This window comes from Mobula hypostoma, chromosome 7, assembly GCF_963921235.1.
Source record: "Mobula hypostoma chromosome 7, sMobHyp1.1, whole genome shotgun sequence".
Taxonomy (NCBI): domain Eukaryota; kingdom Metazoa; phylum Chordata; class Chondrichthyes; order Myliobatiformes; family Myliobatidae; genus Mobula; species Mobula hypostoma.
Genome location: NC_086103.1, coordinates 96,596,575 through 96,618,198, shown reverse-complemented (window position 1 = coordinate 96,618,198; position 21,624 = coordinate 96,596,575). Strand labels below are relative to the sequence as shown.

The window sequence follows — 21,624 nt, the reverse complement described above, 5'->3', positions numbered from 1 at the left end:
TCATGTCATAACACTGCATCAGTGGAGAGTGGAGAAGCAAAATGCCTGTTCATTCATAGCTTGTCACACCAGACTGCCAGCCACTCTAGTGTTGTTTGGTTGATGTTGAGCAGGTCAGTGTCAGCTAAATCAGGTGAGAGTGGGCAGTTGTGCAGAACGTGTTCAATGTTCTACACCCTTTCGCCACACTCACAGGATTTGCTGGTCTTTAAACCCCACTTCACCTATTGTCTCCTATCCTACAAACTCCCGCTCTCGCTCTGTTGAGAGTGCACCCCTTCTGTCTGTCAAGCAGTGCCCCGTCTGGCAACATTTCTGTGGGGTCTTGCACTGTATTGTTTGGTGGGGTTCTGGCTTCTGTTTGTTGCCAGAGGTCAATCCTGTATGTTTGGGGGGATGTTCTGTGCGGTAGTTCCTCCACTGTAGCAAAGCTTTTCCTTGATTTTAGGCAGTTGGAAACTGGCACATGATGATGATCATGGATCCAAGTTCTGTTTACCTTTTTCAATTTTCGTTGTAGTGTGTCTTAGGATCTCTGGGGGAGCAATGCCTTCAAGTCTGTAACTTATGTTAGTGGGTGTAGGGCACAGTGTGCCTGTGATTATTCGGCAGGCTTCGTTAAGCAACGGGTCTATTTTCTTCACATGGGCTGATCTGCCCCACACAGGTGCACAGTATTCTGCAGGTGCATAGCAGAGTGCTAGAGCAGTTGATCTAAGTGTGTGAGCATTAGCTTCCCATTTCGTACCTGCTAATTTTTTCAAGCGAGAATTGCGAGAGACAGCTTACCTTCGGAGTTTTTGGATGTGGGTGGCAAATGACAGCATCCTATCCAGTGACACGCCCAGGTAAATTGGAGTCAGATTGCGTTCGAGCTCCTTCCCACACCAGAAGATCTTGAATTTCTGAGCTGCTTCTTGATTCCTCAGGTGGAATGCACACACTTGAGTTTTTGATGGATTTGGGTTCAGAGACCATTCAAAGAAAAGATGCCTGTATAAAGATAAGAAAATGAGTTTGAGACATGACCTAAAGGTAATTGTTGGACTGAGGAGGAGTAAAGGAAAATAAGCTTTGTCAGGTAGGTGAGAGGAGTAGTGGTGAATTATAGATCGAGGTAGAGAGAGAGAGAGAACATAGAAACTGAGACACAGATGGAGTGGGCTGATGGGGTAGAGGAATATAAAAGTTGGAGATGATTGCTGATGGGAGATAAGTAGACTACCTGTAATGGAGCTTGATAAGTAAAAGAGTTCAGAATGTGAACCATGAGGCAAGAGGAACCAGAACCAGACGGGGAGAGGTGTGAGTGAAACCTGTAGGTGAATTGACTGTTTACACAGGTTGATGGAACCATAAAGGTGTGAGGTATGAAGATGAGTTGGGGGGGCAGAGGGTGGGGAAGTGGTTGACATAAAGGAGATAGAAATTGGAGAATTGGTGGAGGATTAGGAGGATAGAGAGAAAGGGGTGAGGGGGAAATAAACCAGTGAGGAGTGGGTTACATAACATCTGCAAACTCAATGCTCATGTTATTAACTATTCAGGTGAATGTATTCTGTGTTATTCTTCTAGTTTCTGGTGGGCCTCATCCTGGCATTTGAGAAGATGTACAGGTCAGTCTAGGAATGGGAAGGGAAACTGTAATAGCATGTAACTGTGAATTCAGGATGATCATTGCAGACTGAACGTAGGTGTTCTGGAAAATGGTCGCTCAGTTTCTGCTTGGTTTCGCCTTTGTAGACAAGGCCATACGGGAGCACTGGAAGAAGTAGACAAGGAGGGAGGAGGTGCAGGTTATCCTTTGCTTTACCTGGAAGGGCTGTTCAGGTCCCCGGGCAGTGGTGGGGGTGGTGTTACACCTCTTACAATTGCAAGAGGAAGTGAAAGAAGCATAAGGATGGGAGGAATGATCAGACAAAGTGTCAAGCGAGGAGTGCTTCTGGTAGAAGGAGAAGGGTCAAGAGAGAAGCTGCAGTAGGTGGTGGGATCTCATTCCATTGGCGGAATTGAAGAAGAATAATATCTGACAATATCCTCAGGCACTGCCCCTGCAGTCACAGGAGGTGTAACAGAACCATCCAGGGGCCTAAACACCCCTTCCAGGTAAGGCAAAATTCATTTGTAGTCCAAAGGCAAACACTCTATCAAACACTCATAACAGTAAAGTTTACACACTGGCATCCATTCAACAATGTGGGAATGTGCTGGTCGATGTCATAGAGCGACGGAGTCATACAGCACCTACTCAGGCTCTTCCACCCAAGAAGACCATGCTGAACAAGGTGCCCCATCTATTTTCCTCCATTTGGCCCTTTCCCATCTATGTATCTGTGCAAATTTCTTTTAAAAGCTGTTATTGTGCCTCCCTAAACCACTTCCTCTGGCAACTCATTCAATTTACATACTAGCCAGTGCGTAAAAGAAGTTAACTCTCAAGTTCCTATTAAATATTTTCCTTCTCACCTTAAACCTATACCATCCAGCTATTGATACCCCAACCCGAGGGAAAAAGGCTGAGTGTATTTACCTTTAATACCCCTCATGCTTTGATACACCTCAATAAAATCACCTCTCAGTCTCCTACTCTTGAAGGAAAATAAGTCCCAGCCCATCCATCTTCTCCTGAGAATCCATTCCCTTGAGTCCAAGCAACATCCTTGTAAATCTTTTCTGTTCTCTTTCCAGTTTAATAACATATTCCTATAACACGGTGATCAAATCTGAATGAAATCTTCCATGTGTAGTCCCACCAGCATCTTATCTAACTGCACCATATCTCCCAACTTCTATACTCAGTGCCTTGAATGACAAAGGCCAATGTGACAAATTCTTCCCCTTACTGTCTCCCTATGACTGCTCTTTCAGCCTGAATTTACCTGAACTCTATTCACAAAAAGACCAATAAATTCAATCCAATCAGTTAGTACTTCCATTTTCCCACATTTAATCAATAGTAAAGTGTTAGAAAGAAGTGCCATGAAGTAATACTTACTCTCTGATAACTTGTTCATCAATACCCTTGTTCTGGCACTGTGAAGTCCATTCTCTGCAGTCATTGTCCATGTATGAATTACAAATAAGTGAGGGTGACTCTCATAGATTCCAACATTTGCAGCCACTTGTGACTCCAAGCAAACAGCTACACTTCAAAGGTAATTCGTTAGGTGCAAAATCATTTGCAATATCGTACAGATTTTAAAAGTTTTATATGTTTGAGTTCCTTTTTCCTTACACAATCTTTAATATATTCACAAATCTTTAATGGAGTTTAACAATGCAGGGACCTAAATGCTGAATGAAAATTATTTCATGTAGAAGTAATTAACAAGAGCACACCAAAAATTTAAGCTTGTTCACAAAGAGACAGCAGACTAATTTTCATCTTGATTGCGTTTCAGAGAATTTACATTTGTGAAATGAAGTTGGCAAAAAATTAATTGAGTGGCTTGAAATTCCTTATGTCCCATAATTGAATATGAAATGTCCATACATATGTAGTACTTTTTTTGAGCAAGCAGCTCCTAAAGCAATGCAATCCTGCCACTTTAGGGGAAATCTTATTACGCTTTGCTTGTGCACACATAGTTTAGATTTTTTTAATGTGCTGCACTTGAATACTTTAAGAAAAAAATTGCAGAAGTGTTTACATTAATATAGAAACAGTAGTTTATATCTTTCATGTGGAACTTCTCATTAATTTCAACATTAGCAGTATTTAGACCTTGGGTTGTGTACAGCACAGCTTCACCAGAATGATATGAGGTTTAAATTGTTAAATTTATGCATAAATCAGACTTGTTTCTTCTTGAAAAAGAAGATTGGACGGTACACTAATCAGGCTTTTTAAAGTGAGATTCAATGGAGTGGATATAGATGAAATTTACTGATGTGAAATTCAGACCAAAGAATATAATTTTAAAGCTACTTTTCAGGTATGAAACAATTTTAGAGTTAAGATTTGTGTGAATCTGGAGCTCTGTGACTAAGATGCCAATTGCTAATATTGAGTTTGCTCAGCTTCTTTCTGGATTTTCCAGCATTATGAAATTAATAGGTGAAATGATATGTGAGGTATAGATCTAAATGGATGGAATTGCACAGGGCCAAAGAGATGGCTGTCCTGTTCCTGTCATTCTTGAACTAAATAAAGTTCAAAGTAAATTTATTATCACCATATATTATACTTCATACTTTATTGTCACCAAACAATTGATACTAGAACGTACAATCATCACAGCGATATTTGATTCTGCACTTTGCACTCCCTGAAGTACAAATTGATAGTAAATATTAAAAATTTAAATTATAAATCATAAATAGAAAATAGAAAAGGGAAAGTAAGTTAGTGCAAAAAAACTGAGAGGCAGGTCCGTATATTATCACCATATCAACATTTATAGGGAAGATGATGCCAGTGAACCATGGCGATGTGCTGCTCAAATGAAATAAACAAACCAATTTCTTCTTATTAACACTGCAGACTGAAGTACTAAAAATGTGAATATGTAACTTTGCGGGTGCAGGATTTGCAGATTATCTGCACCATTGGATGTTATTCAGCATTTTTAGACATTGCACAGGAGAAAAATAAATTTTCCTGTGAACCCAGGAAGTTTACATGGAACCATGGAAACTGGGGCCCTGGTGAGCTTAAAGGGAGCACAGGAGCCAGAACTTTGGAGTTTCAAAAGGAACATGGAAACCAAGTCCTCGGTATCGGAAGGAGTGTAGGGTGTGAACTGTAAACTGTGCATGTTTAACAGCTATATGTGTTAAATGGATTTACAAATAATCAGGTACTAGATTATCATCCTTTTATCATATCGTGAAAATAGAAATACAGATGATGTTTCTGCTTCCCCTTCAGATTGCTATTGTGAAGTTGCTTCTGAAGCATCAGGCAAATCCTAATCTTCTGAACTGTAATGATGAAAAGCCCTCAGGTGCGTGTAACTGATCAATGGTCTTCAGAACATAGAACAGCACAGTACAGTACAGGCCTATCAGCCCACAATGTTGTGCTGAACAATATAAAAGTCTATCTATCTCTTCACTCTAAAGAAGTGCTCATCTTAGAGTTTTTTTCAATGTCCTGATTGTATTTTCCTCTACCAACACCACAGGGAGTGAATTCCAGGCAACCAACACTATGTGTAAAAAAAAACCTATTTCTGACATCTCCCCTAAACTTTCCTGCACTCACCTTCAACACCCACATCAAGTCTTCTCCTTTCCTCCAAAGAGCAAAGGCCTACCTCACTCAACTTTTCTTCAAAAGACATATGCCTAACCCAGGCAGCATTCTGGTAAATTTCATCTGCACCCTTTCAAAAGATCTCACATCCTTTCTATAATGAAATAACCGTAATGTGGACTAATCTGAGTGCTATCGAAATGCAATATTGCTTCTCAACTGTTGAATTCATTACCCCGACTAAGGCAAACTACACTTCATATGCTACTATCCTCTCCCCCAGCATCAAAAGGCAGTCTTCCCTCTTGGTAGCAGAGCGATCCCCCAGCATTAAAAAGGCAGACAGCTGGTTCTCTCCTTCTGCATTCGCCTCAATGTTTCAATCTCCCTTGTCACCTTAATCAGCGAAGAATGGAAATGGAGTCAAACATCGTCTTACAGCCTTCTCGCCATGCGGTTCCCACACGCTACCTCTGTTTCCCAGAAACCTTGTGGAGACTGTGGTGCAGTGAAGCACCCAAACAATTTCTAAGCTGCAAATCACATGCTCCAGAATTACATTTAAGATGAAAAACAATGGAAAAGACATAAAAGAAGTGAAATATATGGTTTCATGATTTATCCAGAAGATGCCGACCGAAGGAGTGTAGTACGTAGGCGCCATCTTGACTGGAAGACTGTTTTTGAACAGTAGTTTGCATAATCAGTAGTTGTAATTTCCTGTTGGTTACATTAATAAATTTGCTTAAAATACGAAAGCTCGAATTGGAGGAAAATAGCATAATCCTAGGATTTTTCTAATTTTATACATTATATTCCCAATAATTTATAAATTCTGTTTTTTATTTATATTTTACTATTTCCTAACATAAAATTAATTTTCCACATCAAAATATTCTTGTTTTTTATGTGGACATTACTGGATTTGGAGAACTACTGCAGATGCTAACTTTGCCTTGGGTGTACTCTAACATTGTCAAATTATTATTAGTAGATAATGAATCTTCTCATGTTCTAATTTAAATAGAGCTAATGGGAACATGATCTCTAGGAAGCAAAGATGGATGAGCTAACACGAAATGACTAATGTCTCTTTAATTATTAGATGTGGCAACATCTGAATATATCGAAGAAATTTTGCTGAGCGCAGAAGAGAATTGGAAGCAGATGGGGAGACAATCCACAACAACTTGCCCTGATACTGAAATGAAAGAGGAAGCATACAAAGAAATAATTTACAGTGCTCCTATTCCAGTGAAAAAAATGTAAGATTTTCCTTTATTTGCGGGAATCTCAGATGTTTTAATGCTTCAGGGTTTCTATTCTCAACCTAGGCAGTAATTCAAAGTATATAATTAAGACATTGTAGTAATGTTAACAGATAGCTTGTGTTTCGGCTTGCGTGTCACATAGATAGCTTGTGTTTTGGCTTGCATGTCACATAGATAACTTGTGTTCTGGCTTGAGTGTCACATAGATAGTTTGTGTTTTGGCTTGCATGTCACATAGGTAGCTTGTGTTCTGGCTTGCATGTCACATAGATAGCCAGAACGCAATATTCATGGTCAACCCCAACCAACAAAGGGTCTCAGCAACGCTGTTGACATAAGGAAAGTCTATTTTCCTTGAGCATCCAAGAACTTTTGCCTTCCATGGTAATATTTTGTTCTCCTGAACAAGACCTCACTACTTTCCCAATGCCCAAAGTCTTTTTCTTTTCTTTTGCGTCACGTAAAGCTGCAGATGTTCGAAACTTGAAATTGAAGTAGGAGGTTCAGTGGGGCAGACACTGAACCTATGGAGAGGGAATCAAAGCTCACATTTCTCCACTTATGCTGCCTGATATTTGAGAGCTTCTAACATATATCGAATGGTATGCTGCCTGTAAGGTGCCAGAGTAAAGGATGTCTTGGATTGGGTGCCATTCTAAAGGGAGAGGGTGAACAACCAGAAGTCTTGGCACATGTTGGCACCAATGACATAGGTAGGAAAAGGGAGGATGTCTTGAAGAGAGAATTTAGGGAATTAGGTGGAAAGTTGAAAAGCAGGACCTCCAGGGCAGTAATCTCTAGATTGCTATCGGTGCCACATGCAGGTGAGGGAAGGATAGGATGATTTGGCATATGAATGAGTGACTGAGGAACTCATGCATAGGCAGTGCTTCAGATTTCTGGATCTGTGGGATCTCTTCTAGGGAAAGTATGACCTATACACAAGGGGCAGGTTACACCTGAATCCGAGGGGTACCAATACCATTGTGGGTAGGTGTGCTAGAGCTGTTGGGAGATTGTTTTAGTAGGTGATTTTAACTTTCCACACATTGACTGGCACTCCCATACTATCAAATGACTAGATGGAATAGAGTTTATCAAATGTGTTCAGAAAATTTCCTTCATCAGTCCAAACAAGTCCGCATGAGAGTATCTGCTATCAGGAAATGAGATAGGGGAGGTGACAGAAGTTTGTGTAGGCGAACACTCTGCACCTAGTGATCATAATCTCATTAGTTTCAAAGTAAATATGCAAAAATATAGGTCTGGTCTACAGGTTGAGATTCTAAGTTGGAGAAAGCCCAATTTTGAATGTATCAGAAAGGATCTGTGGATTGGGACAGGCTGTTTCTGGCAAAGGCACACTTGGTAAGTGGGAAGCCTTCAAGAGAACACTTGAGGAAGAAATAAGGAGGGCTAAAAGAAGGCATGAGGTTGTCCTAGCAGATAACGTGAAGGCGAATCCCAAGGGATTCTACAAATATGTCAAGAGAAAAAGGATTGCAAGGGACATAATTGGTCCTCATGAAGACCAGAATGGTAATGCATGTGTGGAGCCAAAACAGATGGGGGAGATCTTAAATGAATTTTTCACATCTGTATTTACTCTAGAGATGGGCACAGAGTCTATAGAAGAGAGACAATGTGACATTAACTTCAAGGACCCTGTGTAGATTACAGAGAAGGAGGTGTTTGCTATCCTGAGGCAAATCAGGTGGATAAATTCCCAGGACCTGACAAGATGGACCCTACAGGAGGGAAGTGCAGAAACTGCCGGGGTTCCAGCAGAGATATTTAAAACATCCTTATGACAGGAGAGCTATCAGAGGACAAAGTTGATCCTCTGGAAGAGGAGAATGGTAACCTATGCATGGAGCCAAAAGAAATGGGAGAGATTTTAAAAGGATTTTTTGCAGGAGATGGGTACAGAGTCTATCGAAGTGTCTCAAAGTAGCAGTGAGGTGATGGACCCTGTACAGATTGCACAGAAGGAGGTGTTTGTCATCTTAAGGCAATTTAGGGTGCATAAATCCCCACGGCCTGACAAGCTGTTCCCTGTGGAAGGCAAGTGCAAAATTGCAGGGTCTTAGCAGAGTTATTTAAATCATCCTTAGTGATAGGTGATTTACTGGAGGATTGGAAGGTAACAAATGTTGTTCTACTGTTTTAGAAAGAGTTCAAAAAAACCCCAGGTAATTATAAGCCTGTGAACCTGACATCAGTAGTGGGAAAGTTATCGGAAGGTATTCTAAGGGACTGAATATATGCATATTTAGATAGACATGCACTGATTAGGGATAGTCAGATTGACTTTGTGCATGGTAGGTCATGTATATCCAGGAAAGCTGATGAAGGCAAGGCAGTGGATGTTACCTACATGGATTTTAGCAAGGCATTTGACAAGGTCCCACATGGGGGGTTGGTCAAGAAGATCAGTCACTTTGCTTTCAAGATGAGATAGTAAATTGGATTAGACATTGGCTGTGTAGGAGAAACCAGAGAGTGGTAGGAGATGGTTGCCTTTCTGAATAGAGGCCTATCACCAGTGAAGCACCACAGGGAATGGTGCTGAACCAGTTGTTCTTAGTCATTTATATCAATGATCTGAATGATAATGTGGCTAACTGGATAAGCAAATCAGTGGATGACACCAAGATTGTTGGTGTAGTGGACAGCAAGATGGACTATCAGAGCTCGCAAAGGGACCTAGACCTGCTGAAAAATGGCAGATGGAATTTAATGCAGATAAGGGCAGGGTGTTGCTCTTTGACAGGACCAAACAGGGTAGGTTTTTCACAGTGAATGGTGGGACACTGAGGTGTGAGGTAGAACAAGAGATCTTGGAATACATGTTCGTAATTCAATAAAAGTGGGGGTACAGGAAGTAAAGAAAGCTTTTGGCACATTGGCCTTCATAAATAAAGGCACTGAGTACAGGAGATGGGAGGTAATGTTGAAGTTGTATGAAACATTTGTGAGGCCTAATTTGGAGTATCTTGTGCAGTTTTGGTCACCAACCAACATTAAATAGTAAATAAGGTTGAAAGAGTACAGGGAAAATTTACAAGGATGTTGCTAGGTCTGGAGGACCTGAGTTATAAGGAAATATCGAATAGATTAGACTTTATTCCTTGGATCATAGAAGACTGAGGGAGATTTGATAGAGGGATGTAAAATTATGAGAGGTACAGATAAGGTAAATAGAAGCAGGCTTCTTCCACTGAGGTTGGTTGGGGCTACAACTAGAGGTCATAGGTTAAGGGTGAGAGGTATAAAGTTTAATGGGAACATGATAGAAAACTGCTTCACTCAAAGGTTTGTGAGAGTGTGGAATGAGCCGTCAATGCAAGTGGTGCTTTGAGCTCAATTTCAACATTTAGGAGAAGTTTGGATAGGTACATGGATGGCAAAGGTATGGAGGGCTATGTTCCAGATGCTGTTTGATGGGAGTAGGTAGTTTAAATGGTTCTGCACCGACTAGATGGCTGCTTCTGTGCTGTACTTTTCTATGATTCTATGACTGTATATGACAACCACTCCCCCCACCATTGCCACTAAGAAATGGAGCAACAGAAAGGTGGAAAAATTATGAAAACGAGAAGCAACAACAGGTTTCTTAGTGGGGACTTTAACTTCACCAGTATTGATGAGAACTTCTTAAATACAAAAAAATTAGATGGGGCAGGAATTTTACTGCATCCAAGAGGGGTTCTTGAAACAGAACATTTAGAGTCTAACTAGAGACCTCAGAGTAAGTGAGCATTTTGAGAATGGTGATCACAAGGTAGTCATGAGCAAGGATAAAATTGGAACTTATGAGAAGGTACTAAATAGTCATAGTCATGGTCGTACCTTATTGATCCCGGGGGAAATTGGTTTATGTTACAGTTGCACCATAAATAATAAATAGTAATAGAACCATGAACAGTTAAATAGTAATATGTAAATTATGCCAGTAAATTATGAAATAAGTCCAGGACCAGCCTATTGGCTCAGGGTGTCTGACCCTCCAAGGGAGGAGTTGTAAAGTTTGACGGCCACAGGCAGGAATGACTTCCTATGATGCTCTGTGCTGCATCTCGGTGGAATGAGTCTCTGGCTGAATGTACTCCTGTGCCCACCCAGTACATTATGTAGTGGATGGGAGATATTGACCAAGATGGCATGCAACTTAGACAGCATCCTCTTTTCAGACACCACCGTGAGAGAGTCCAGTTCCATCCCCACAACATCACTGGCCTTACGAATGAAATTTGGGGAAGACAAATTATAACAGGATAAGACAGGAACTATAGGTCTTTGACCGGGAGCAGCTTTTGCAGACAGTCCACATCTAACATTTTGAATTCATTTAAGGATGAGCTGAATAGAGTTTAGCAAAGGAATGTTCCAATAAGGAGCAAGAACAAGGATGGTAAGGTTAATCACCCATTTCTCCTAAACCTGAAAAGTTCTAAATTTAGTCAGGAAAGAAAAGGAAGCATGCATAATGTTTAAGAAGCAAAAATCAGACTGGATCCTTGTGGAATATAAAAGTATCAGGAAAGTGATCAAGATTGGAAAGGCTAAAAGGGGCCATGAAATGCCCTTGGTAAGCAGAATGAAGGAGATTCCTGAGGCATTTTATACTTACATTAAGAAACATAAGATAACTAAGGAGAATATAAGGCCACTTAAGAATAAAGAATATTTATGCAAGTGGCTGAGGTACTCAATGAATACATTGCATTAATATTTACTAAGGACAAGGATTTGACAGACAGTGACAACAGAGTGGAGTACTAAAATGCATTCAGACATTTTGAGATTAAGGTGGAAGTAGAGCTATCTCCTCTGTAAAACATTCTGGAAAAATATTCCCAGGCCCCAGAAACATATCCCAGAATACTGAAAGAAACAAGTGAGGATATTGCTGTGGCTTTGACAAAGATCATTGTGCCCTCATTAGCAACAGGTGAGGTACTGGAGGACCTGAGAGTGGCAAATCTCCAGTAGCAGTTATGGGTCTGTGATGAGTGTTGTTTTGCAAGGATCAGTACTGGGACCTTTGTTTGTGATCTTTATCAATGATCTGGATGAAAATATAAATGGGTGGATTAACAAGTTTGCATATGACACCAGGATTGCTGGAGATGTGGGCAATATGAAGAACTATCTAAAAATACAGTGGGATACAGATCAGTTACAGATATGGGCAGAGAAGTGGCAAATAGAGTTTAATCCAGCGAAGTATGAGGGGCTACACTGAGAAAGGTCACATAAAATTATTCAATTAACAGTAGACCCAATAATAGGATTGAGATACTGAGAGATCTTAGGGACTGAAAGTGGCTACACAATTGGATATGGTGGCAATCAAAGCATACTGTATAGCATCTCACACACTCATAAGGTTAGGCAGCACCTAAGGAAAAGAGTTGTAACACACTGTAAGGTTTCACTGTTACACAGCATGTTACAGAGTACAGTCCATGTTTCAGCTGAGACTCTTCATGAAGACTGGAGAAAAAATGAGGACAGAGTAAGAATGTGGGGGAGGGAGGAAGGTGCTAGGTGAAATCGTGTTGAGGTAAATCATGTGAGATAAAGAGCTGAGAAGTTGCTTGGTAAAAGAAATAAAGGGCTGAAGAAGGGGAAAATCTGTTAGGAGAGGGTAGAGGATAATGAAATTGAAATTGTAATTTAGATACCTTTATTGTCATTGCATAGTACAATTTGTCGTGCACCAATATAGTGAAAATGAGTTTGCAACTCTCGTACTCAATGCTATAAAACAACAAATAAAATAAATAAACAATAAATAAAATAAGTAACCAGCCAGTACAAGCAATGTCCAGCAGCACAAAAGCGCAACTCAGATGCATGACAGCCATAAAACCAGTACTAAAGTAGCAATATAACAAATTTATGAATGATGCTTGATCGATTAGTTCAGAGCAATTATAGCCCTGGGGAAAAAGCTATTTTTCAGTCTGGAAGTGTGGGCATAGAAAATCTTATAACGTCTGCCAGATGGAAGAAGTTCAAACAGATGATTGTGTATTGTCCTTACAGATGCTTGTAGCTTTCCTTAGGCAGTGTGAGCTGTAGGTAATGGAAGAAAGGGAAGGGGTAGGAGCAACCGAGGCATGTGATGGGCAGTTAAGGAGATAAGGTGAGAGAGAGAAATAGGAATGGTGAAGGAGAGGGGGTAAGCAATCACTGGCAGTTCGAGAAATTGACGTCCATGCTACCCAGGTTGAGGCTACCCAGATGGAATATAAGGTGTTGCTCCTCTATCCTGAGTGTGGCCTCATTGTGACAGTACAGGAGGCCATGGACTGCCATGTCAGAATGGGAATGGGAAGTGGAATTAAAATGGTTGGCCACTGGGAGATCCTGCTTTTTCAGGCAAAAAGGTGGATCGGCGAAGTGGTCTCCCTACCTATGTCGGATCTCACTGATATACAGGAGACCACACTGGGAGCACCAGATACACTAGATGATCCCAACAGATTCACAGGTGAAGTGTCACCTCACCTGGGAGGACTGTTTAGGCCCCTGAATGGTAGTGAGGGAGGAAATGTAGGGGCATGTGTGGCAATTGTTCCGCTTGCAAGGATAAGTGCCAGGAGGGAGATCAGTGGGGAGGGACAAATGGAGAATAGAATTGTGTAGAGAGCTATCCCCATGGAAAGCAGAAAGTAGGTGGGAGGGAAAGATATGTTTGGTGGAGGGATTCCATTGCAGATGGCAGAGGCTGTGGAGAGTTATGTACTGGACATGGAGGCTAGTGGGATGGTAGGTGAGAATGAAAGGAACCCGATCCCTGGTGGGGTGGTAGGTGAGACCAAGAGGAACCCTTTCCCTGGTAGGGTGGCAGGAGGATGGAGTGAGTGCAGATGTGTGCGAAATGGAAGAGATGTGGGTGAGGACAGCATTGATGGCAGTTCAAAGGACTGAAAGGGCTATCTGTACTGTAGCTTTAAATTAAAATAAATAAATAAACTTTGTGGACCAAATGACTTGCCCAGTGATGTACTGTCCTATGTTTATGAGAACGATTTCCTCAAAAACTTATTTGAATTTTTTTAAGGTGATAACTGAGTATACCTAAAGGGAAGCTCATAGATGTCTGCATGGAAGTTAGTATGGCCTTTGACTGAGTCCTGCATGCAGGGCTGGTCCAGAGGTTTAGAGCTCGTGGGATCCAAGGCAGGCTAGTATACTGAATCTAAGATGGGTTTGGTAATAGGAGGCAGAGGGTAATGGTAGAGGATTGCTTTTCTCATTGGAAGTGTATGATCAATGACGTACCAGATGGCTCGGTGCTGGTGGAGTGAGACTTCAGGCTTCTGAAGCGCCTATCCAATGGTGACTGCGAGAAGTGATGTGGTTTGGGCAATGGAGATCTTTGATAATAGATTTTAGTCAACAAATGTAAAATATCTGATATTGACAAGCATTGATAACAACTGAAAAACAATCTCTGGAGAGAATTAAAATTTAAAAAAATTATAATTTGTGTCATATGCACAAATCAAAAGCAACACCGGAATTTTAGCTTGAATGCTCCTTGGCTGTTCATCTTTGTATAAAGCAATCTAACTTTCATATATCTCAATCCCTTAGCAACCCTCTCGCCATGTCCATAGCTAAACAGGATAGCATGTTGGAAAAAAATACATTGTTAAAAGCTGCATCTGGAACCTTGAACAAACAGAATTCACAAGAAAGCCACGGTGACGTTGTAACTGTGAATAGTGCTTGCAGAATGGAACAGGTAAACACACATAGCTTTATCTTAATAGCAATTTCAATGAGTAGTCAGTCATGTCCAAGGATGAAAAGTCTGTATTAGTGATATAGTTGAATGCACTATTTATTTGAAATACAGGAATGCTGAACCACTGTTGAAGCATATTTTCTTGACTCCTTATTTGAAGTATTTTAATTTGTTGGCATTTCAAATTTCTAACTTCAATTTTTAGCAAGTCTTGATGTGTGGTGTACAGATTGCTAATATTAAAATTTTCACTGATATTTATATTTTACAAACATGATATTTATTACATTTTACTTCATAATATACATGTAACCCTTTCACTGGGGCTCATATACAAACTTCGCTCGTTAGTCAACCACAAACAAGAGAAAATCTGCAGATGCTAGAAATCCAAGCGACACACACAAAATGCTGGAAGAACTCAGCAGGCCAGGTAGCATCAATGGAAAACAGTACACTTGTTGTTTTGGGCCAAAATCCTTTGGCAGGACAAAGATGAGGAGTCAGAGTTTGAAGCTGAGGGGGAAGAGAGAGAAACAGAAGCTGATAAGTGAACCCGGGATGGAGGTGGAGGGGTGAAATAAAGAGCTGGGAAGTTGATTGATGAGAGAGATACAGGCCTGGAGAAGGGGGAATCCAACAGGAGAGGACAGAAGGCCATGGAAGAAAGAAAAGGAGAAGCAGCACCAAAGGGAGGTGAAGAAATAAGGTAAGAGAAGGAAAAAGCAATGTAAATGGTGAAGGAGGGTGGGGTGCAGTGGTGGTTCACTACTGGAAGTTCAAGAAATCAATGTTTTCCGTCGTCCAGAAAAAGTGGAATATCCCAGTGGCCACACATTTTAACTCCACTTCCTATTCCTCTACTGTTGCGATGAGGCCACACTCAAGTTGGAGGAGCAACACCTTATATTCCGTCTGGGTATGTTCCAACCTGGTGGCATGAACATCAATTTCTCACCTGTGATTTTTGCATTTTCTCCCCATTTAAAGAGTAGTCAACACTTTCACTTCTAACCAAGTGCATGGCCAAACACCTCCAACACTGTATTCCATCTGCCACTTCTTTGCCCATGCTCCTAATCAGGCTAAATCTTTCTGTAGCCTCTCTACTTCCTCAAAACTACTTGCTCCTCCACCTATCTTTGTATCATCTGTAAATTTTGAAACAAAGCCATCAATTCCATCATCTGAATCATTGACATATAATGTAAAAAGAATAGGTCCCAGCACAGACCCCTGTGGAGCACCACTAGCCAACCAGAAAAGGCTCCCTTTATTCACACTCTTTGCCTCCTGCCTATCAGTCACTGCTTTATCTATGCTAGAATCTTTCCTGTAATACCATGGGCTTGTAGCTTATTAAGTAGCCTCGTGTGGTGCCTTGTCAAAGGCCTTCTGAAAATCCAAGTACACATCATCAACCAATTCTCCTTTGTCTGCTTTTTATTTCTTCAATGAATTCCAACAGACTTGTCAGGCAAGATTTTCCCTTGAGGAAACCATGCTGACTACAGCCTGTTTTATCAGGTACCTCAAATTACCCAGAAACCACATCCTTATCAATCGACTGCAACATTTTCCCAACCATTGAGGTTAGACTAACAGGCCTATAATTTCCTTTCTTCTGCCCCCTCCCGTCTTACAATTTTCCTGTCTGCCATTTCCTAGTTCTACCCCACCCCCCCACTACCTCTCCAGCATCGTTTTCCAGTTGTCCGATATCTACTCTTTTACACTTTATGTATCTGAAGAAACTTTTGCTATCCCGTTTAATATTATTGGCTAGCTTACTTTCATATTCCATCTTTACCTTCTTAATGCTTTTTTAGTTGCCTTCTGTTGGTTTTTAAAAGCTTCCCAATACTCTAACTTCCCACCAATTATATGCCCTCTCTTTGGCTTTTATGTTAGCCTTCTCTGGTTAACCATGGTTGTGTCATCTTTCCGTTAGAATACTTATTCCCCTCTGGGATATATACATTCTGCGCTTTCTGAGTTGCTTCCAGAAATTCCAGCCGTTGCTGGTCGGTCGTCATCCCTACCAGTGTTCTTTTCCATTCAATTCTGGCCAACTCCTGTCTGAAGTCTTGGTAATTCCCGTTATTCCTCTGTAATTCTGATTCATCTGATTTTGGCTTCTCCTCAATTTCCTAAGTTACGTTTCATGAAATTCCATTCAAGCTGTCAGGAAGAAATTCAGAGCTTTATTTCAAGTATAATAGAGACAATGTTTTGAATAATCTTTGATCAGCTGGTACTATTTAAATATATTCCTGAGGTAAAATTATACATGCTTTTCACAAAATCATGTTTGATGGTGATAATGTTGCTGAATAGTTCAGAGTTGAGGTAAGTCAAGTTATCCATGCTGGTTCAGGAGCCTGAAGGTTGAACGGTAATAACTATTCTGATCCTGGTGGTGTGATCAGCTGGCCAGATTGAATTCCCTGGCAAGGATGTCAAAGACGTCAGGGTGGGCTGTTTCTTATTTGTTAATCACAGGACCCAATATATCGAGTGTTTGCTTAACATTTACATTTGGTGGTATGTAAACTGTGGTCACAGTTATGGTGGAGAACTCTCTTGTTATGTAGAATGATCAGAGCATAATTACTTGACGGTCCATATAAGGGGAACAAGAGTGCAACAAGATCACTATGTCCAAGCACCACGAAGAGTTTAACTTGAAACACAATCTCCCACCTCTTGCTTTCCCTGAATGTTCTGCAGCTTGATCCATCTAATAGAACATTAGATAGTTTAACAAGAACAGACCATTTGGCCTAACAAGGCTTGCCAAATTCCTATTTATATAGTGTGATGAAATAGCTATTAAGTTTAGATTTGAAAGTCTCCAAGGTATGCTCTCAACTACACAACTAGGTAGTTTATTCCATGTGTCCACAACTTGCTGTGTAAAGAAATGTTTCCTGTGGTTAGTCTGTAATCTCCCTTTAATCAATCTCCACCTATGACCCCATGTCCTTGATGATGGATTAATTTTGAAATAGAAGCTGCCATTCTGTCTGGGTAACCTCCAATGTGATGGCATGAACATTGACTTCTCAAACTTCCGCTAAGCTAATGCCCCACCTCCCCCTCGTACCCCATCCGTTATTTATTTATATACACACATTCTTTTACTCTCTCTCCTTTTTCTCCCTCTGTCCCTCTCACTATACCCCTTGCCCATCCTCTGGGCTTTCCCCTCCCCCCTTCCCCTTTTCTTTCTCCCTGGGCCTCCTGTCCCATGGTCATCTCATATCCCTTTTGCCATTCAACTGTCCAGCTCTTGGCTCCATCCCTCCTCCTCCCACTTTCAAATCTCTTACTAGCTCTTCTTTCAGTTAGTCCTGACGAAGAGTCTCGGCTGGAAGCGTCAACTGTACCTCTTCCAATAGATGCTACCTGTGTTCACCAGCAACTTTTATGTGTGTTCATCCAACTTACATATACACTTAATGAGTCTGAACACTTCTATCATGTCTCCTCTCATTACACATATACTTAGGCTAAAAAGATTTAATTCTTTCAATCTTTCTTCATAGCTCATACCCTGCAGACCAGGAATGAATCTAATCATCCTTTTCTGAACTCTCATAGTCATAGTCATAGTCATGCTTTATTGATCCCGGGGGAAATTGGTTAAATCCCGAGGGAAACTCTCCAGTGCCTTCACAACCCTCACACAATATGGAGATCAAAATTGTACACAGTACTCAAGGTGTGGCCTCACAAGCACATTATACAGCTTAAGGAGAATGTCTCTGGACTTGACCTCCACTGAGCACATGACATAGCCCGACATTCTATTAACTTTCCTAGTCGCTTCTGTGCACTGTCTAGATATTGATAGTGGTGAGTCTACCAGGACGCCCAAATCCTTCTTATATAGTGCACTTTCTAAATCAAGATACCGCGCCCCCCCCACCACTATATATTTATATCTAATATTTCTACTCCTTGTATCAAATACTTTACATTTACTTACGTTAAATTTCATCCACCATTTATTTTCCCATATCTGGATTTTGTTTAGATCCGACAGTATTGATTCTGTTTCCTGAATGTTATCAGCCCAATCCCCCTAACTTTGTGTCATTGGCAAACCTTATTAGCTTATTTGTTACGTGTGTATCCAAATCATTAATGTAAGTTAGAAACAATAACGGCCCCAAAAATGAAGCCTGCGGATCCCTGGTTTCAACATCATCCAGGTGTGAAAATGATCCTTTCGCCCTAACTTGTTATTTTCTGTTTTTGAGACCATTCTGCACCCATTCACACACCGTGCACTCTTGTAATTTGATTATTAACCTCTCCTGGGGTACCTTGTCAAAAGCTTTCTGAAAGTCCAAGTAAATGATATCAACCACTCTATTGTTAACATAAATTTGATTTGTCTCTTCATAGAACTCTGGCATATTAGTAAAACATAATTTTCTCTTTTTGAGTCCATGCTGGGTTTCTGCTAACATGCCTGTTCTTATCAGGAGCTTTCCCATCTCATTCTTTAGTAATGTTTCCATTATCTTGCCTGCGATGCACATTAAGCTTACTGGTCTAAAGTTACCAGGGTCAGTGTGGTCACCCTACTTATATACCAGGCCATTTCCAGTCCTTAGGGATTTCAGCAGTCTTCAATTACTTTTGAAAAATACATGGTAGGGTTAGGGTTGTATGTAGTTGAAATCAGAAGTTTACATGCACCTTAGCCAAGTGCATTTAAACTCAGTTTTTCACAATTCCTGACATTTAATCCTAGAAAATATTCCCTGTCTTAGGTCAGTTAGGATCACTACTTTATTTTAAGAATGTGAAATGTCAGAATAATAGTAGAGAGAATGATTTATTTCAGCTTTTATTTCATTCATCACTTTCCCAGTGCGTCAGAAGTTTACATACACTTTGTTAGTGTTTGGTAGCATTGCCTTTAAATTATTTAACTTGGGTCAAACATTTTGGGTAGCCTTCCACAAGCTTCTCACAGTAAGTTTCTGGAATTTTGTTCCATTCTTCTAGACAGAACTGGTGTAACTGAGTCAGGTTTGTAGGCCTCCTTGCTCGCACACATTTTTTCGGTTCTGCCCACAAATTTTCTATCGGATTGAAGTCAGAGCTTTGTGATGGCCACGCCAATACCTTGAATTTGTTGTTCTTAGGCAATTTTGCCACAACTTTGGAGGTATGCTTGGGGTCATTGTCCATTTGGAAGACCCATTTGTCACCGAGCTTTAACTTCCTGGCTGGTGTCTTGAGATGTTGCTTCAATATATCCCCATAACTTTCCTTCCTCATGATGCCATCTATTTTGTGAAGTGCACCAGTCCCTCCTGCAGCAAAGCACCCGCACAACAAGATGCTGCCACCCCCATGCTTCACGGTTGGGATGGTGTTCTTTGGCTTGCAATCCTTTCTCCTCCAAACATAACGATGGTCATTATGTCCAAACAGTTCAATTTTTATTTCATCAGACCAGAGGACATTGCTCCAAAAAGTAAGATCTTTGTCCCCATGTGCACTTGCAAACTGTAGTCTGGCTTTTTTATGGCGGTTTTGGAGCAGTGGCTTCTTCCTTGCTGAGCAGCCTTTCAGGTTATGTCGATATATGACTTGTTTTACTGTGGATATAGATACTTTTCTACCTGTTTCCTCCAGCATCTTCACAAGGTCCTTTGCTGTTGTTCTGGGATTGATTTGGCTTTTCACACCAAAGCACGTTCATCTCTAGGAGACAGAAAGCGTCTCCTTCCTGGGCGATATGACAGCTGTGTGGTCCCATGGTGTTTATGCTTGTGTACTATTGTTTGTACAGATGAACGTGGTACCTTCAGACATTTGGAAATTACTCCCAAGGATGAACCAGACTTGACATCATTTTCTGACCTCAATCCGATAGAAAATTTGTGTGCAGAACTGAAAAAGCATGTGCAAGCAAGGAGGCCTACAAACCTGACTCAGTTACACCAGTTCTGTCCGGAGGAATGGAACAAAATTCCAGCAACTTACTGTGAGAAGCTTGTGGAAGGCTACCCAAAATGTTTGACACAAGTTAAACAATTTAAGGGCAATGCTACCAAATACTAACAAAGCGTATGTAAACTTCTGACGCACTGGGAAAGTGATGAAAGAAACAAAAGCTGAAATAAATCATTCTCTCTACTATTATTCCGACATTTCACATTCTTAAAATTAAATAGTTATCCTAACTGACCTAAGACAGGAAATGTTTTCTAGAATTAAATGTCAGGAATTGTGAAAAACTGAGTTTAAATGTATTTGCTGCTGTCTTCAACTAATCACAGACCTCTTTAAGTACCCTCGGCTAAATGTTGTCTGGCCCTGGAGATTTATTAACCATCAGTCTTTTCAGTTGAAGCAGGACCTCACTTTCTAAGATCTCTAAGTCACTTAAAACAACCTTATTTTTCTCTACACTTACTGGCATATTGCACACATCTTTAGCAATATATGAGTCAAGAGTATCAGTTATGTCCTTCTGCATAACTTAACACCTCACGATTATCCTTAGTGCACTTAACTTCCTCCTTGACTTTTCTTTTAGATCAAGTACGATCGACATGTCCTGTGTGTCCAAAGTCAGTCACTTCTCAGTGGAATAGAGAATGCAGCAATCCCTTGCATTCCTTCTATACAGTAATCTTGCCCTTAGGTCCTTGTCTTGTTCTTCAGTGGCTGTACAATACATGCACTAACAGAATTCCGGGGAGAGGTAGTTTCATACTGGAGGCTTTAGCCTGCCTTGAAGACTGCCCCAATGCCCTCCCTTCCAACGATGGCAACCTTCGTTGGCTTCAAGGTGCAGTACTTGCATTCCTAAGAGTCAAGTTCACTGAGTCTTTCAGGAAACCATAAAATCGTTCAGAAGTATGTTTCTTACAGGGTAATTACAGGCTGCAGATTGCAGTGATAGTAGTTTAGAAGAAATATATCTAGAAGTTTTGTGAGCTGCCCACAAATTGTCACCATGTATCACTAACACCATCTCAGAATCAAAATCAGAATCAGGTTTATTATCACCAGCACGTGTTGTGAAATTTGTTAACTTAGCAGCAGCAGTTCAATGCAATACATAATCTAGAAGAAGAAGAAGAAAAAATAATGAAATAATAATAATTAAATAAGTAAATCAATTACAATATACATCTATTTAATATATTAAAAATTGTGCAAAAAACAGAAATAATACATATTAAAAAATAGGTAGTGCTCACGGGTTCAATGTGCATTTAGGAATTGGATGGTAGAGGGGAAGAAGCTATTTCTGAATTGCTGAGTGTGTGCCTTCAAGCTTCTGTACTTCCCACGTGATGGTAACAGTGAGAAAAGGGCATGCCCTGTGTGTTGGAGGTCCTTAATAATGGATGCTG

General features: G+C 40.6%; 1 protein-coding gene across 5 annotated transcripts in view; it reads left to right on the top strand.

Annotated features, from left to right (window-relative positions):
• myo16 (myosin XVI) overlaps positions 1–21,624 on the top strand; it is a 675,445-nt gene that overhangs the window by 210,393 nt on the left and 443,428 nt on the right. For all 5 annotated transcript variants that reach the window (XM_063053735.1, XM_063053734.1, XM_063053733.1 and 2 more), the window contains 3 exons: positions 4,871–4,946; positions 6,303–6,462; positions 14,080–14,230. In XM_063053735.1, coding sequence (XP_062909805.1) covers positions 4,871–4,946; positions 6,303–6,462; positions 14,080–14,230 — 387 coding nt within the window. The remainder of the gene's footprint in view (positions 1–4,870; positions 4,947–6,302; positions 6,463–14,079; positions 14,231–21,624) is intronic.